Source organism: Cyprinodon tularosa, unplaced genomic scaffold (genome assembly GCF_016077235.1).
Source record: "Cyprinodon tularosa strain WSP-4 unplaced genomic scaffold, ASM1607723v1 ctg365, whole genome shotgun sequence".
Taxonomy (NCBI): Eukaryota; Metazoa; Chordata; class Actinopteri; order Cyprinodontiformes; family Cyprinodontidae; genus Cyprinodon; species Cyprinodon tularosa.
The window spans coordinates 273,923-288,921 of record NW_024039080.1 but is presented as its reverse complement, the minus strand read 5'-3'; the positions used below and the strand labels follow the sequence as shown (position 1 = coordinate 288,921).

Below are 14,999 nucleotides of genomic sequence, written 5' to 3'. Positions count from 1 at the left end.
GTATGTAATAATTTCATATTTAAAGTAGGTTTCAGAAGTTTGTATTGTAAATATGACCGGACTTTACCTTTAAATCTAAATGTATCTTTTTCCACATCTAAGCACCCCTTTAAGGCCTAACATGACCTATTCACATTTGTTGAGAGAAGGAGAGGGTTAGAGGGTTTGAATACTTTGTGATTACTTGTAAACATTGTTGGGTCTGAATCGGCACATGAATGGACTTAGTCTGTGTTTCTGAAAATAAGGCGTCTCTTCCTTTCACTGCTAATACTGTCATATCTGCAGCTATCTGTCTGAAAAAGGACAGCGAGGATTTGTTAAATGAGTTCCTGTAGCGTTTTTGTCAGGGTAACCCCTCATTTCATCTGTTGCCAGGGCAACTCCACGTTCTTTAGTGGTTGCTAAGGCAACCCCAGGTTGCTGTGACCCGCATATTTCCACCAAAGAAGTTCCTCCCAAATCCAACCAGGGCCGGGACTCTGCACTGACTCCCCCACAGGAGTCTGACCCTGCAGCAGAGGAACATTAACAGCTTTTATTTTTCATGTTTAGAATAGAACAATCAAAACTGTCTGACTAACAAACTAATCTGACCTTAACTTAGTCTGAGCAGTTTGTGTTTAGTCTGTGCTTCAGTGTTTGAAAGTGCAGTTGTGTCTTCTACAGATTAAAGGTTTCAAGGCTGGAAAGGCCTGTTTGTCTCAGCCCAGCCTGCAGACACTGGACCGGAGGGTGGGGCATGGCACTGCTTTGTCCCCCCCGCTTCTCTCCTGCTGGTCACAAATAAGTATTCAACCACAGACAGATGGCCGCTCATCTGTTGACATCCTGTTGACTTGCAGCCCCTCAGGAGGTCAGTCTCTGTTCTCCTCTGGATGAAGCTGCAGCTGCAGGGCTGAAGCTGCGGTTGCAGGCCTGAATCTGCGGCTGCAGGCTTGAGGTTGAAGCTGCGGCTGCAGGGCTGAATCTGCGGCTGCAGGCCTGAAGCTGCGACTGCAGGCTTGAAGCTGCGGCTGCAGGCCTGAAGCTGCGACTGCAGGCTTGAAGCTGCGGCTGCAGGCCTGAAGCTGCGGCTGCAGGGCTGAATCTGCGGCTGCAGGCCTGAAGCTGCGACTGCAGGCCTGAAGCTGCGACTGCAGGCCTGAAGCTGCGACTGCAGGCCTGAAGCTGCGACTGCAGGCTTGAAGCTGCGGCTGCAGGCTTCAAGCTGCAGCTGCAGGCCTCAAGATGCAGCTGTAGGCCTTAAGCTGCGACTGCAGGCCTGAAGCTGCGACTGCAGGCTTGAAGCTGCAGCTGCAGGCCTCAAGATGCAGCTGTAGGCCTTAAGCTGCGACTGCAGGCCTGAAGCTGCGACTGCAGGCCTGAAGCTGCGACTGCAGGCTTGAAGCTGCGGCTGCAGGCTTGAAGCTGCAGCTGCAGGCCTCAAGATGCAGCTGCAGGGCTGCTTCCATCACCTGCAGGTTTTCCTTCCTGCTTTTTCTGCCTCTGCTGAGCTTCTGGGGTTCAGGATCACATTTATTGATGAATGAGGCACAAATGGATGGATGGTCTACGGCTGAATATTAGATTAAAATGGATCAATGAGCGCATAAATTATTATTGTTTATTCATTGCTGAATTTAAATCTTTTATTATTATTGATTATGACATTTTTTGCCATATTTTCTTTCTTTATATATTTTTATATGTAATGCAGTATTTTTTTCTCACTCTGCAGATTTTAAATTTTTGTGTTGAATTCAAATGTCCGTCTATTATTTAAAAATAGAGTAAAAGGCACAATGAGAAAAACAAGCCAGTCTATTTATATTTAGAAGAAACCACCTTTCCTCCCTTCTTAAACTTCCTGCTTCCAGTGCGCCTCTACCGCCACCTGGTGGTTTGTGAAGAACTGTGCCTGTTGATAGTACCGGGTTGGGGACATGGCGGACGGTGGCTTCTCTTTTTTTAGGCAAACCAGTGAATAAATGGAGATCAGGGTTTACAACAGAACACCTGTTCTTCTGTCCAACCCTTTGTTCCTGTTCTGGTTTGTTTATTGTAATAATATTTTCTGATATTTTAATCTAAAGGAGATGAAAACGTGTTTTTAAATTGATTTTAGATCAATACAAAAACAAAAATATACACTCATTTTGGCCATAAGAAGGTTAACTAAATATTCCTTTAAATCCTCAGATGCCAATTGCTAAAAAAAAAAAAGTTGGTCTGAAGATTGTTTGGTTTATTTATTTGATGTCTACAGATATTTGTAGATCTTAAAATGTATGTCCTCACTCTGATCTATATGATCTGTGTATGTATGAAGCCCTCGCTCAACGTACTCAAAATATTTCTGTTTTTGACACTTTTTTCTTCATAGTGTATTAATGTCTGACCGAATCTTTATATAAGAGCTTTGTGTGTTTGGATCTAAGGTGTTTGGTTACTTCTCTTCATTGGCTTCCTGTTAAATCCAGAATAGAATTTAAAATCCTCCTTCTCACATATAAAGCCTTAAATGGCCAAGCTCCATCTGTTATCAGAGATCTGATTGTTCCTGATGTTCCTAACAGAGCACTTCGCTCTCAATCTGCAGGTTTACTAGTGGTTCCTAGAATTTCTAAAAGTAGAATGGGAGGCAGGTCTTTTAGTTATCAGGCTCCTCTCCTGTGGAACCAACTACCAGTTTTAGTCCGTGAGGCAGACACCCTGTCTACTTTTAAGGCTAGGCTTAAAACTTTCCTTTTTGATAAAGCTTCTAGTTAGAGTGGCTCAGGTTATCCTGATCTATCTCTATAGTTCTGCTGCTATAGGCTTAGACTGCTGGAGGACATAGGGACCCCTTTTTCATCATTCTGCTTCATTCTATCTCTATTCTCCCACTCTGCAGAATCTGTTAGTTCAATCTCTAACGTTCTGCTCTCTCTGCTTTTCCTCATAGTAGCTTCATCTGGTCTGTTCCTGTTTGGCTGTGACTCCATCCTGGAGAGAAATATCAGCTGTGCTGCTGCCATCAACACCTTTGTTTCTAGATGTTGGAGCTTGGCCTGTTTTCCAGTGTAGTCCTGTTTCTCTGACTGTGACTAACTGGATGTGCTCTCTTCATCCTCTGACATGGGAGCTGGCTCGGAGCTCGTCTGCCTGGCTGTGTGTTTCCTGGACGGGGCCGCCTGTGGAGCTGGTTGACAGTTGCCTTTTGTATCTATGCTTCTTTTTCTATGTCTGCTTCTGTCTCCTTGAACCCCAGTGGGCCTCAGCAGATGGCCGCTCACACTGAGCCTGGTTCTGCTGGAGGTTTCTTCCTGTTCAAAGGGAGTTTTTCCTCTCCACTGTCGCTACAAGCATCCTTAGTGTGAGGGATTGCTGAAGAGTCAATGAGTCGATGCAATCAGCTGGTTTTCCTTAGATAGAAAACTTTGAATCAATCTGACTGGATGATCTGGTGAACTGGAAAGTGACCTGAGATGACATGATGTGAATTGGAGCTATAGAAATAAACTGAATAGAATTTAAATTGGATCAGAGGTTCTTCTCTAACATCAGTTCAGGGGTTGAATACAAATGGATGCAGCATGTTTTAGATCTTCCAGTGAAGAAAATATTTATTTGAATGCTCTGCTATTTTTCAGGTTCTTCCACATGGTGGCAGGTTCCGGCCTGTTTTATCTTAGGAGCATGTCATCTGTAAGATACATAATTAGAAAAACTCCAGAAATCACAATTTAAGATTTTTTTAAATCGTTTATTTGCATGTTACTGCTGCAAATAAGTATTTGATCACCTGCTATTCAGCAAACCTTCTGACCATCACTGTCCTGTTAGTCCACCTCCACTTATTATTCTACATTAGATGCTCCTTGCAGCATAAAGACACCGATCCACTCCATACAATCAGTCACAATCCAACTACTAAACCCATATTCTGATCTCCAGCAGCCACAGTATACATGTCAGATTAAATAATACTACTTATACTTCAGCGATAGTATCAAGGTGTTACTTTATTGTATATCTTATACCATGTCTGTTTGTTGTTCTGTTCTTTTTCCATCTCTTTGCAGCTGATGAAGCAGAATGAAGACGTTTTATCGTTTTCTCCCTTCTATCTCCTCTTTCTTTCATCTTTTTTTACTTTCCTGTTCTACTTACATTGCAGTGTCCATATAATCTGTAAAACTCCCTGCATGAATTATAATAAAGCTATTTATATGAATAAATCAAGCGGAACACTATGGCGATAGCCGTACTGCTCCACTGGTGAAAGTAAAATCTGTTGGGATCTTTTTGGCATCAAGACAATTATTCTTATTGCTGCATTGCCAGAAAAATCCAACTACTAACCAAAGACCAAGAGCTCTAAAGACACCAGAGACTAAATGTGCAGCTCCACCAGGCTGGAAATTGCAGATTCTTTTTATCTTTAGTAAAAGGAGATTAAACTATTTCTGTTTCATTGAAGGAAGTGATACCAGGATATAAATGGCCTTTCTGTTGGAACCCATCAGGCTCTGTTCCTGGAAAGGTTTCCCTGAGCCAGCATTGACAGAAACGCCCGTCTCCACATCATCATCATCATCATCATCATCATCCTCTTCTGTCCAATAAATGCGAACTGCGCCTTCATGTGTTTGAACAATGCCAGAAACCTGACAGTCTGCCATCTGCTGAAGGAATGCATGAGTCTGAGGCTCCTGTCTAAACATGAGGCAGTGAGAAGACATGGGGGGAGAGGAGGAGCAGCTGACCCCCCCCACCCCCTGACAGCCTCACAGCTGACGGTCCCTCAGTCAGGAATCAGGAGATAAAAATAACAAGGAAAGGCATCAGAAAGGCGGATTTCTATTCAAACGATTCCCCTTTGAATATCGTCTGGTCTAAAGTCGTCCACCTGCTGAACTTCTGCCTTTATTTTGCTTTGATTCTGGACGACTGAGTTCTGCTCTGCTATCATAGCTCTATCACCTTTCTAATTATAAACCTGAGCCTTCACTCTCCCAGAATGGAAGTGTAGCCAGACCCCCTGTGTGGCCTAAAATTAGCCTCCTGTGCCCCCCCCCCACTGTAGAGGAGCCCCTGGCCCCCATTGTTCACACACAGTTTTACTCCTCATAGCAGCTGTAGAAGAAGGACCTCTCTAACTCTGCTTCTTTCTATATGATGGAGCTTTAACATCATCGGAGCTAACAGAGACTTGATGCCGGCGGATAATCTGTGATGATGATCAACCCAAACAGATCCTAACATAAACAAGCTGCACACCAGGAGAGACTCAACAGAATATGTGGCTTTGCAGATGAAGAGCTTCTGATCCCTCCTGGATTGAAGTTCCTCCATGGCCCTGGACCCGGCCGTCAACATGAGTCTGATGGACATTTCTAAAATCTTCTCCCTCCTGCAGCCCAAGGAGGAGGACGAGGACGGAGAGCAGGGTCGGGCCTTGAACAACGCCGTGACCGCAGACGACGCCGCCCTGCTCTCTGACCTCCTCGCTCAGGAAAAATACAGGAGGTGCATCGATGCCCCGAGCGGCTGGGGGGTCCCGGTGACGCCCCTGCGCACCGCCGCTGCTCTCGGACACCTGAGGTGCCTGGAGCTGCTGTTGGACCACGGTGCAGAGGTGAGACTTGAAGAGGATGATCAGTAGATGGATTATCTGATGACAGGAATGTTCAGTGAACCAATCAGTGGAAAACCTTTTTAAAGATGAAATCAAACAGCCACTAATGACCCTCAGCAATACACGGAAAAATATCTAAATCTAGATTTGTTATTTTTTCTTGAAATAAGTGCATTTGTTCTTGAATTGAGGAGGTAAAAGAGATATCTTGCCAATGGAACAAGACAATTTACTCTTAGAATAAGAAAACACAATTGGATTGTTTTATTTCAAGTGCGTTTTATCTAATTATCTTATTTTAAGAGTAAAAATACTAATACCATTGGCAAACTATCTCATTTACCTACTCAAATTTAGGGTAAATACACTTAATTTAAGACATTTTCACTTATTTCTAGATCGTTTTTCCAGTGTAAATATGTATTAATCCCATCTAGGTGTAACGGAATGTGTAGTGATGTCACACCGTCTCATCCTAAAGGTACTTCATTCTACAGGATAAGATCAGAAACTATTAGAACATTCTTTCCAACCAACAGTGCATGATGGGTGGAAGGCTGCATGTATCTTTAAATCCAATATGGCTGCCAGGATTTGGTTTGAGTGAAAGACGGACATAAAGTGGTGCAAAGACGTGGCAGGAAACACATTTTCACCTCCAGTTATTTTCACATTTTTACTGATAAAAAAACTGAAAAGTGTGGATCTCTGCTGCTGGACACCCGAAATAAAAACCTAATTACTTCAATCAAACAGAACTCAGTGAACATAGCATTGGTCATTAGCTAGATTAGCTTAATCAGTTAGCATTTCCCAATGTTCCTCAGTGATGAAGGTGAAACTGAAGACAGGCTGAGTTTGAAAGTTTTCTAGAAGACGTTTCTCCTTCCATCCAAGAAGCTTCTTCAGTTCTGTGGGGAAACAAAGAATTAGGGGAAAAAAATAAAGGTTGCTCTGATCCCTCCTACTGCGCTGGAAAAATGATCTAAAAATAAGCAAAAAAATTCTTAAATTAAGTGTATTTACCATTAATTTGAGCAGGTAAATGAGATAGTTTGCCAATGGAATGAGTATTTTTACTCTAAATAAAATGATAATTAGATAATATGCACTTGAAATAAGACAATTCAATTGTGTTTTCTTACTTTAAATCTAAAGTGTCTTGTTCGATCGGCAAAATGTCTCTTTTATCTCCTCAAATCAAGAACAAATGCACTTATTTTAGGAAAAAATAACTTATCTAGATTTAGTTTTTTTGGAGGTCACATGGGGTGTTTATGGTGGTTAGGGAGTCCTGATTGGTCGTTACCTCCTTCATCAGAGTGCTTTCACTGACACGCCTCATTGAAGTGTGAGTCAAGGCTGGTTTATGCTCAGAAACAGGTCGTCTGCGTATGTGTCGCACTAAATGCAGATATGCCCCGCCCCCTTCCGCAGACACTCTGTTGCACCTCTCTAAAATTACAGGTGCTGGTCATAAAATTAGAATATCATGAAAAAGTAGATTGATTTCAGTAATTCCATTTAAAAAGTGAAACTTGTATATTATATTCATACATTACATACAAACTCATATATTTCAGATGTTTATTTTGTTTAATTTTGATGATTACAAATGACAACAAATGAAAATCTCAAATTCATCATATCAGAAAATTAGAATATTACTGAAGACCAATAAAAACAAAGGATTTATAGAAATGTTGGCCAACTGAAAAGTATGAACATGAAAAGTATGAGCATGTACAGCACTCAGTATTTAGTTGGGCCTCCTTTGGCCTGTATTACTGCAGCAATGCGGCGTGGCATGGAGTCGATCAGTCTGTGGCACTGCTCAGGTGTTATGATAGCCCAGGTTGCTCTAATAGTGGCTTTTAGCTCTTCTGAATTGTTGGGTCTGGTGTATTGCATCTTCTTCTTCATAATACCCCATAGATTTTCTATGGGGTTAAGGTCAGGAGAGTTTGCTGGCCAATTAAGAACAGGGATACCATGGTCCTTCAACCAGGTACTGGTAGCTTTGGCACTGTGTGCAGGTGCCAAGTCCTTTTGGAAAATGAAATCTGCATCTCCAAAAAGTTGGTCAGCTGCAGGAAGCATGAAGTGCTCTAAAACTTCCTGGTATGTGGCTGCGTTGACCCTGGACCTCAGAAAACACAATGGACCAACACCAGCAGATGACATGGCACCCCAAACCATCACTGACTGTGGAAACTTTACACTGGACTTCAAGCAACGTGGATGAAGTGCCTCTCTTCTTTTCCTCCAGACTCTGGGACCTTGATTTCCAAAGGAAATGCAAAATTTACTTTCATCAGAGAACATGACTTTGGACCACTCACCAGCAGTCCAGTCCTGTTTCTCTTTAGCCCAGGCAAGACGCTTCTGACGCTGTCTGTGGTTCAAGAGTGGCTTGACACAAGGAATGCGACAGCAGAAACCCATGTCTTTCATACGTCTGTGTGTGGTGGTTCTTGAAGCACTCACTCCAGCTGCAGTCCACTCTTTGTGAATCTCCCCCACATTTTTGAATGGGTTTTGTTTCACAATCCTCTCCAGGGTGCGGTTATCTCTCTTGCTTGTACAATTTTTTCGACCACATCTTTTCCTTCCCTTCGCCTCTCTATTAATGTGCTTGGACACTGAGCTCTGTGAACAGCCAGCCTCTTTAGCGATGACCTTTTGTGTCTTGCCCTCCTTGTGCAAGGTGTCGATGGTCGTCTTTTGGACAACTGTCAAGTCAGCAGCTAGCAGAGCGAGGTGCAGGACACTGCTGTAGGAGGATAACCAGGCCCTCAGGTGAGGGGTGAATCTTCTGGGTATTGTTCCTAAAAGCCGTTTGTTAAGGTGAAAGGTTCTGTCTAAGACCACCTCCTCTGCTGAGAGATGTTTTTTCCAGATTAACAAAGATGGCTTCCTTAACCCTTCTCTCAAACCATCGGTCTTCCTTGGCCAGATCTGGACGTTGTTGTCCTCAAACGCGTGTCCTTCAGCCTTCAGCTGTAGGTGAACAGCTGAGTCCAGTCCGGATGGTCCTCCTGTGTAGGGGTTGCTTGGCACTCTTCACTTCACTGAACGGCGTAAACCCCCTTGTCGGTCTTGCTTCTGGGTGTCCTACCTTTGGGGGGAATCAGTTTCTGTCTCAGGGTGTTGGTGGGTTTGAAGAGCACAGGGATCCGGTGCTCCAGCAACATCTGGAATGACGATGTTCCATCTTCTGTTTATCACCTGACCTCACCTGACTCACACCTCAAAGAGGCATGTCATTGAAGCCGCTCTGACGAGGGAGTTCAGGACCCATCAGAAACCCCTAACCACCATTAACCCCCCTCCATGGCCAATCCAGTGGGGAGGATCAGAGCCCGCTTTTGTTTAGTTCGTTTAGTTTTGTTTTTTAATTCTTTCCCCTAAACTGAAGAAGCTTCTTGCATGAGGAGAAATTACTTCTAGAAAACTTCATGTCCAGTTGCCTAAAATGAACTTTTTCAAACTTGACCTTAATGACTGAGAATCTTCAACTCTATTCAGTTTATTTCTATAGCTCCAATTCATTCACATCATGTCATCTCAGGTCACTTTCCAGTTCACCAGATCATCCAGTCAGATTGATTCAAAGTTTTCTATCTAAGGAAAACCAGCTGATTGCATCGACTCACTGACTCTTCAGCAATCCCTCACACTAAGCATGCTTGTAGCGACAGTGGAGAGGAAAAACTCCCTTTGAACAGGAAGAAACCTCCAGCAGAACCAGGCTCAGTGCACTGCAAAAACCAACTAGAAATTAGTGAAAATGTCTTAAATTAAGTGTATTTACCCTTGATTTGAGTAAGTAAATAAGATGATTTGCAAATGGAATGAGTTTTACTCTGAAAATAAGCTAATTAGATAATATACCCTTGAAATAAGACAATGAAATAGTTTTTTTCTTATTTTATGTCATGATGGGTTCACTAAAGCGACCCAAGAATGCAGAACACCACTGATGGACACAGGGATGAAAGTTTAACAAGTTTATTGATGCATATGCACACAGAATATACTGGTTCAGGTTCGGGGCCTGGATACTGGTTCACCGGAGTCTGCGTGAGAGACAGTTCAGTTAGCGTTGCCAACAGAGGTTTGATCTCCTGAAGTTTACTGATTGTACCTTGAGGGTTCTTGAGGTTAGCTTTGGGAGGGTCTCTGTTGGATCTGGAGAAGAGTTCATCAGCAGAGTCCGTTTGCTGCTTCAGCGTCTCACGTCTAATATGTACAGACCTTGGTTTAGGGTTTCCCAGCTCTAGTCCAGAGCTGCCTGGAAGTTCTCTGTGATTCTTCAGGTTTGGCTCTGAGGGTCGGCTCGGCAGGTTAGCTCTTCCTGAGCTTTCACAGAGGAGGCACAGGTTTCCAGGAAGACAGAGACAAGGGTTAGAATCCAAGCTGGATTCAAAAGTCATAGAGTAACACTGAGGATCTTGGCTTTAGCGCTGACCAACTGGAACAACACTGCGGCGTTGAGGCAAGGTCTGAAGACAGCTTAAGTAGTGGATCCTCTGATGATATTGATGAGCTGCAGCTGTGCAGGAGGCTCCCTCAGAGGATCCACGGCGGACTCTGCTGGAGCAAGGTGGAATTTCTCCAGCTCCCAACATTTTAAATTGTAAATTGTCCATTAGCAGTGTCTCACTTACCTCCTCAATTTAAGAAAAAATGCACTAATTTTAAGAAAAAAAATTACTTATCTAGATTTTTATTTTTTTCCAGTGTGTGAGCCTGATTCGCTTTTCTGCTAACATATCTTCGCAGACATGTTAGCAGACACCAACATTTCCGTCTCTTCAGTTGCTGATTGAAGCTCTTGTTTTTTTTCCACACTGAGATTTTCTGAGAGCTTCACACTGATAGAATTTCTCAATAATCTGGTTTATATTTACCTTATAAATAATCAGCAGCTAAATTTGGACTCAGACAGACTGGAGAGCAACTAAAACCGACTGAGGAAATCTTTGAGACCAATGAAACGTCTCATGTTCAGTGTCGGCCGATGGTGTGGGACCGTTCTGCTGCAGGGCAGCATTAAACATTTGTCATAAGTGTTTATAAAGAAAAGCATCAAAGTTCATCAAGATGAAGAACTTTTTAATAAATCTGAAGCGTTTCCAGAATCCTGAGCCTTAATTTCAGTTCTTTGATCTCTCAAATCATTTCAATGCTTTTCTCTTGTGGAGTGGAGCTCCACTGCTAGTAAGATCAGTGATCTTCATCAACTTTATCTTTATTCACAGCAGGTTTATCTGGGAATAAGGTGAGTTCAACCATAAAGGCTTCATGGCAGAGACCTGTAGTGATACTTTCCTCCTCAGTTGTGTTTTCAGATGTTTCAAACTGAAAAGCAGAGATCTTTGCAGGTCTTTCATTCAACCATTTAGGTTTTTTTCTGCTTAAATTGAAGACTTCTTTGAAGTCCTTGTTCTGCTGTCACTTCGCTTCTTAAGGATCTGCAGGAGTGAAGGGGCGAGAGGGAGCTTAGGTTTTTACATAAATTTACATACTTGGTTACATATTTATTGGACACTTCATCCCACTTTCCCGTTATGCTGACTCATCGTTGAATGGGAGAGTGTATAACAAGAAAATAAGGACACTATGCTCACTTGTGAAAATCACATAATAATAGTGCTCACAGTTAATAACAGTGAAAGCGTTTAACTTATCAAACAGGCAACATTTGCTTATGAGTCCGCTATCGAAGCTTCTTCTTCTTCTGTCATGAATAACGACCAGCTGCTGCGTAACTTCCTTCCTAGTTTTATATTCCGATGTGGCTTTGGTGTTTGTGTGGCGGCTTCAGTGTTGACACCTCTGGGCCACCGTAGGTAACCAGATGAAACATATTTTCTCGGAAGGTACGTTTTTTGCTCCCTTTAATTTATTGAATTTTTGTTCATGAACTTTGGCAACCTGGATGCAAAAGCAGTGTCTGAAACTGAGATGTTCCCTGGTTTGCTTTAGATGTTTGAATGTAAAACTCACCGTGGGACACTTCCTCTTTAGGGGGGTCTGCTTTTTATTATTCCTTTTCAATTCCTGCAGGTGTCGCAGCAGACTTCTAAAGATATATTAAGTTTTTTTATTTCGATTTCATTTTTAAATCCTTTTACATGGTAAAATAATTTTAATTTCTGCACTTTTAAGGTGGTAGTTTTGTGATTTTAAGGAGATTGTAGTTTATTTCACTGCAGTAAGTTGACTTTCCTTTGTTATAAAGGCTGGTCATGAGGCGTGCAGGTGCTGCAGCGGTTATCGCGCACGACCCATGAGGCCTTAGTGCTCGACGCGGCGACCCGGGTTAGAATCCGGCCTGCGGTCCTTTCCCGCATGTCTCCGCCCCTTTCCTGTCAGCATACGGTCAGGAAAACGAGCCACTAGTGCCGTAACAAACTCAAAATAATAAAAATAAAGACTGGTCAGGGGGATGGAGGGGTGCAAAATGTTTATTTAGGCAAAGGGGAACCACTGCGTTGCTTTATGCACTGGAAAAAGTAATTTTTTCTCAAATTGAGTGACGCATTTTGCCAATGGAAAAAAAAAAACAATTTACATTTAGAATAAGAAAAAGAACTATTTAATTGTCCTTTTTCTAGTGTATAGAGTAGAGAGTATTAGGGCCGGACTAGAGATTGTTTTTCTTCTATTACAAGAATAAAGTCACAACTTTATTCTCGTAATGTTACGACTTTATTCTCAAAATAAAAAAATAAAATTAAATCTCTAACCTGGCCCTAATACTCCGTCGTAGTATATTATCTAATTACTTTATTTTAAGAGTAAAAATCCTTTTTGCATTGGCAAATCATCTTATTTATACTCAAATTAAGAGTAAATACTCTTCATTTAAGTCGTACACCTGCAGAGGATGGAACTATGAAGCGACCTGGACAGAACCAGGACCACGCTCTGCGATGACCTCACATCCTGACTGCGGCGGTGAGTCTGGAAGCATCGCAGCGTCTCTAAACACTGGATGCTTTTTTTCTGCCCCTTTAAATCCAGGTCGACGTTTTGGATGTGAAGGCCCAGACGCCGCTGTTCACAGCTGTGAGCGGGAAACACTTGGACTGCGCGGTGGCCCTGCTGAAGGCCGGAGCCGACCCCAACGGCAGCCAGTACAACAACTGCTCCCCGGTGCTGACGGCCGCCCGCGAGGGAGACGTAGACATCCTGCGGGAGCTGCTGCGGTTTGGAGCCGAGGTGGACGTCCGACCCAAAGTCCCAGAGTGGGCGTCCAACGCCACGGCCTGCAGGGGGCCCCTGTACATCTCGGCTGTCTATGGACACCTGGGCTGCTTCAAGCTGCTCCTGCTCCATGGGGCCAACCCCAACTATAACTGCACAGACGAGAAGATGCTGGCCAGGATCAAGCAGCCCAAGACGGTGGTGGAGGTGTGTCTGCGCTACGGCTGTGGGGTGGAATACATTCAGCTGCTCATAGACTTTGGGGCGGACGTTTACTTACCGACGCTTATTATCGATAAAACTACGAAGCAGAATGAAGCCCTGCTGCTGCTGCTGAGGGAGAGAGGTGAGACGGAGGCATGAAGATTCTCAGTCATCAAGGTCACAGTCATTGCTAAAAAAGTTCAAAATCAAACTTGGAAATAAGTCCAGTGGATTGTCTTTGAACTTTTTTGGAAGAATCTTAAAATGTTTCACCTTTTTTTTCTCCTTCTTATACCAACAGTTTGTCCAAAAACTCTGATGTCCCAGGCCCGGCTGGCAATCCGAGGACACATCCCTCATGCTGATAAGGACCCTGCAATAGACAGTTTGGACATTCCTCTGATACTGAAGAACTACTTAAAGCACAGAAACTCTGAACTCTGATCTTAGTTTGAGTTTTTCTGGCCAGCGTTCAGATTTCAAGCTGGATTTTTGTTTTATAGATTGTTTATTTCCTCCAATGAGCAGCAGAAGACAGAGCTGTCCTAGATGTTCTCTCACCTGCAGTTAAAAGCTTCAATGTGTTTCAGTCAGATTTGAAAGGATAGATAAAAACCTGACTTGTGGAAGGAAAATTATGTTGTTTTTTTTAAACTTTTACAAATAAATATCTTAAAAGTGTGGCATTGTTTTAACTGAGCCGTTTAGTGAACCACCAGAACATCTGAGGCTGCAGAATCAGCTCCATCTTCCTTTCTGCATGTCGCCAGATACAGAATTATTTTACATTTTACATCTGTCCAGGATTAGCTCCGCCCATCTTCCCATCACCAACAAGCTTCTTTGTCCTTTCAGGTGAAAAGAGGTTTCAAGTAACAAAGTACAAATACTTAAGTACACTTTTTAGGTATCTATACTTTACTCCATTACTTATATTTCTTCCTATTTCTGACTTCCACTCATTATATTTTCACACAAGTATCTGTTCTTTCTATTCCTTACATTTTTAAAACAAACGTTCCTCGTTACTCTTGGCTTCGGTTTAATGTTTCTAAATCTTTATTTCCCGTCATGTGCTCCATCCAATGCAGATCATTGGCTCCGCCCACATCTAGTGAAAACTAGTGTGATTGGATGAGTCATAGAACGCAAACACTCATTGGTTAGCTAAAGGAAACCATCAGAAGCAAGCAGGTGTTCTTCAAACTGCTAACGTGAATTGTCCAGAGATGGCAAAAGTACTCACTTTCCGTACTTGAGTAAAAGTACAGATACTTGTGTTAAAAAATACTCTGTTAAAAGTGGAAGTACTGATTAAACTTCTTTACTCAAGTAAAAGTAACAAAGTACAGGCTTGTAAATTTACTTAAAGTATAAAAGTAAAAGTAGAAACCACTTTTTTCATGCCGTTGCCTACATTTTAAATGGATGTCTGCCAATAGGACTAGATCTCCGTTGTGTTCATTTTCAATCATCTCGTCGTCCATGCTACTATGCTAACGTCACCGCCACCAAGCTGCAATGATTTGCCGCCAATGAATACCGCCGAATCTGTCGATTCATCTTGTAGTGGTGCGTCAAATGCAACGTAGATTCCCATCCAGTTAGATTGAATTTGGTATTGATGACGTGAAAAATAATAACGGTAACTCCATTGAAACGATTCAAACTAAAGTAACGAGACAATTTTTTAAAATGTAAGGAGTAGAAGTAAAAAGTCGCCATAAAAATAAGTAGTAAAGTAAAGTAAAAATATCAGAAAAATCTACTTGAGTACAGTAATGAAGTATTTGTACTTTGTTACTTCCCATCTCTGGAATTGTCTATGCCATGCTACAATGTGGGATTCAGAAAAAGATGTTGAAATGTCTGAAAGGTCGGACACAGGCGAGAGCGTATCGGGAGACGGAGACCAACAAGACCTCCCTCATCCTTGGCCCTATCTCAGAGAATTTATAGAAATTGTCCAAAATTGAGC

General features: G+C 42.5%; 1 protein-coding gene across 1 annotated transcript; it reads left to right on the top strand.

The window, feature by feature from the left end:
• Positions 1-5,063: 5,063 nt before the first annotated feature.
• On the top strand, positions 5,064-13,700 carry asb12b (ankyrin repeat and SOCS box-containing 12b). Its single transcript, XM_038296004.1, has 3 exons — positions 5,064-5,602; positions 12,635-13,163; positions 13,323-13,700. The coding sequence occupies exons 1-3, from the start codon at positions 5,318-5,320 to the stop codon at positions 13,463-13,465; spliced, it is 957 nt and encodes a 318-aa protein (XP_038151932.1). The 5' UTR covers positions 5,064-5,317; the 3' UTR covers positions 13,466-13,700.
• Positions 13,701-14,999: the final 1,299 nt, after the last annotated feature.